The 3512-nt window shown below is 30.1% G+C and overlaps 1 protein-coding gene across 5 annotated transcripts in view; it reads left to right on the forward strand.

Annotated features, from left to right (window-relative positions):
• The window catches only part of LOC106457551 (transformer-2 protein homolog beta-like), a 56465-nt gene that overhangs the window by 4681 nt on the left and 48272 nt on the right, over positions 1 to 3512 (forward strand). For all 5 annotated transcript variants that reach the window (XR_002610195.1, XR_002610196.1, XR_001290710.2 and 2 more), the window contains exon 2: positions 1550 to 1704. Coding sequence is in view for 1 of the 5 variants with exons in the window: in XM_013916983.2 (XP_013772437.1) it covers positions 1550 to 1704 (155 nt within the window). In the remaining 4 variants the exon portion in view is untranslated. The remainder of the gene's footprint in view (positions 1 to 1549; positions 1705 to 3512) is intronic.

The following is a 3512-nucleotide window of genomic DNA, read 5'->3' on the forward strand; positions in this document are numbered from 1 at the left end:
TTACTAAGCTCGATAAATTATAGTGGAATTCTATGGTATTGATATAGTAATTTATGATTTTTATAATTATTCAACTGTATATATATAAAACCTAAAAAAAATTAATTTGTTACATATCTTCCAAGTACAAAAATTTAAAAGGCTTAGCAACCTACGCCAAGCAGCAACAGAGTACAAAGGTCGTAACTAGAAGAGATAATTGTTTGCTTTACTTTTTTATTTACTGTTCTATGTCTTAAGAAAATAACTTTAAGAACTTATTTGAAAATAGCAATAATCTATATAGATATATAATGTATAATAATTGAAATGTGACTGTATTTTACAAAATACTAGTCTACTAAAACACAGCCAAGACAAGTTACTTTGTACAGACCAAAGGTCAGTTTATGTTATTTGATAATAACAAATATTTGTTATTTGAGCTGCATCATTGTAACTTCCGTATTGTTAGCCAGGCAAGGCTGAAAGGTCAATATAATAAAAAATAATAAATATATATATAAATGTATAATGTTATGAGATTTAAGCTAGTTAGTATAAACATTTATGTTTTTGTGTTATAATCTGTTGTCATTCTAGAACAAAAGAGGCATAATTTATATTTATTTCCACAATTTGTTATGGTGTTTCAAGATCTGTCAAATCTACTGAACCCGTACAGAGATTTGTTAGTGAACATAACAGATAAAATATAAAGATTTTTTTCTGAAGAAACATTTGATAACTATTTGGACATTATAAAGATTTCACTGGTGAAATTTGAAAATTTTCTGGTGTATAAAAGTATTTTTAATCTTACAATGAAAATTACTTTGCATGTTGGAAAGGCAACATGCAAAAAGAAAAAACAGAAAAATCCATACACAACATCCAAAAATAGAACAAATGTAGTAACAATGCTCCAAAAATGAGAAGTACTGTAATATATGTCTCAACCTTCTGCCACTACTCTTCCACTGTACCACTGAGAGTAAAAAAATAAGACTTGGCATGTGGAAAAATAACAGAGCAAGATATCCACATTAGCATTTATAATAAGATCTGTATACAGGTAAGTTTTTCTTATTTTATTAATTTTTCTAAACCATATGCCCTTTATCTGTCTTCCCCTCTTAGACAATTGCCTTGTATTAGTCCTCTTTATTTTTGAACTAATTTTAGCCCTATTTTTTGTGCTTAGAATCTGCTGGGAGGCCTGATATATAATATATATACACCATCTTAAGGATATTATGCAGTGTAAAAAAAAAGTTACCCCCCCCCCAAGTGCTTTTAAGCATTTTTTTTGTTTATTTACTGGTAAGATAAAAAAACATCATTCTTTTTTCAAAAGGCAAAACAGTGACATGCTGTCAATAAGTGTTGAATAATAGAGTAATCAATAAATTTGGTACTTTCTTGTGAAATTATTTTTTTAATTGGTTTGATTTATATGCACACACACACACTTCAGTTTTGGTATTTAAGGAGTTATATATTACTCATGGTAGCTACTAAGATAAACATTGAAGCTCAGTCACTTACTGTAATATGTCAACATTTTCAGGGTAGTGATGATCAACAAGAAAATGTCTCTCACAATTCAAGAGAGAAGAGTGCATCCTCACATGGCTCATCAAAGCAAAGGGTACGGAAAAAATCAATGTCACGAAGTCGTACACCACATTCACACTCAAGATCCAGATCGTACTCAAAATCAAGGTATGTCAAGTGGAATGTGATAGCTTGCATTTTTATCATCCTATTTTCAGCCTTGCAAGTAGCCAAACAGTTGTGTACAACCTGTTAAGAGTAAAAGGATGTCAATCTTTTTCTCATACTCTGTATTGCTGAACATTTTAAGACCCTAATGGTGGTGTTTATCCATGCGGAAATAAGAAAACAAAACATAATATGATTTCAAGTTCAGTATACTTGAATTGGTAGTGTTGCTTATCTTGTCTGGCAAAATCTAAAGTTTGAATAAATAATTGTCAAAGAGATTAGTTACTAAAAACAGTAGTTTGACAAAAATATTTTTTTCATTACATTAGCCAAACTACAAACTTCCTTGAACATAGAAAACAAAAAATAACTGAATGGTATGTGTTTTATATGTAAATTATTGTTTTATGTTGCAAACAAAAGAATAAATCATGATTTAAATGCCAAAAGCTGGCAAAGCATTAGAAACCATTAGGCTTAAAATTTGTGTTAAAAATATTGTAAACTGCAGATGTTCTGTTTCCACATTTCTCTTAATTTTTCATTTTGGATCTCAAATTGGAGGCATGTAAAATATGTTTCAGATCTGAAATGCTATTTTTAAACACCTCTGAATTTGAATTCAAAATGAAAAAGTTGTAAGCATTTGGCTACAAATTATTTTATAAAGATGCCAAATTACCAAATTTATTACAGCACCAGCTTAATATATGCATAGATTAAATTTTCACTGAACTAAATGTACACAAGTAGATTTTTCTGCTGAAGTGACTCATCTACATGTTTGTTTGATTCTATATTTTAAGAGCTCATAAAAGAGCCCTCCACACATATTTTTTTGTGTGTAAAAGCAGGACAAATGGCACTGAGACTGCAGGTTTATCTAACAAGGCCTAAAAAGCTTGCCTTGAAAGACAACTTTGGTTCTCATAAAGCCTTTTTGAGAATTTAAACTGCACTGTATGATGTATTTATTTTATAGATGTACATGTACATTTTCAACCCATAGGTCATTAGAATACAGAATAGCTTAATTCCTTGTATGTCTGCTTATGAAATTTGCAAGCCACTAATCTTGAGCTAACTTCCACCTAAAAATCACATTTAAAATGAACTGCATTAGTGTATGATAACATCATCATGCTCCAATAGCATTCCACCAATAGGAGAGAGAGAGATAACCTCCTTTCACAGTAACTCCCCTTTAGCATTTACACTCAAAATCACTCCATTTATTTCCTTGATGTTGTCTAGAACAGACATGTTTATGAAATTATTAATCAATTATGTGTGATTTTTGTTTCAGTAAAACTATATTTTCTTTTCTTTACCCTAACTCTGTATGCATTCAGTCAATTTGAACAACCTTGCAACAACCATAAAAATATGATATAAATCTAAATTACCCTTTTTATTCTTTCTAGAATGACTTCAAATTGTAACAGGAAGCTACATTTATTTATTCTACATAGCTTAAAGCTAGTAAAAGTATACGTTTATTGATACATAAATTTTATTTTTTATTGCTTTTTGATCCATGTCTAATAATCCCACCACACAAGCTGTAAATCACTCAGTGAAAATGTAGCTCAAGTTACTATATTGAATTATGTAATGCATAAGCTGCTTGTGAGAATACCTCATGTAGAACTAATATAATTATTGTTTCATTAGATTACCTAAGCTAACCTAGTAACTTTCCAATTTTTACATTGTAGTTACTTTCATAATCCCCACGACGTGGATTCCTGTACGTGGTGAGGGGACCTCCCAGTGATGGTTCTGTATTTTCAGTTACTTCCTCT

The sequence above is a fragment of the Limulus polyphemus genome, unplaced genomic scaffold (genome assembly GCF_000517525.1).
Source record: "Limulus polyphemus unplaced genomic scaffold, Limulus_polyphemus-2.1.2 Scaffold344, whole genome shotgun sequence".
Taxonomy (NCBI): domain Eukaryota; kingdom Metazoa; phylum Arthropoda; class Merostomata; order Xiphosura; family Limulidae; genus Limulus; species Limulus polyphemus.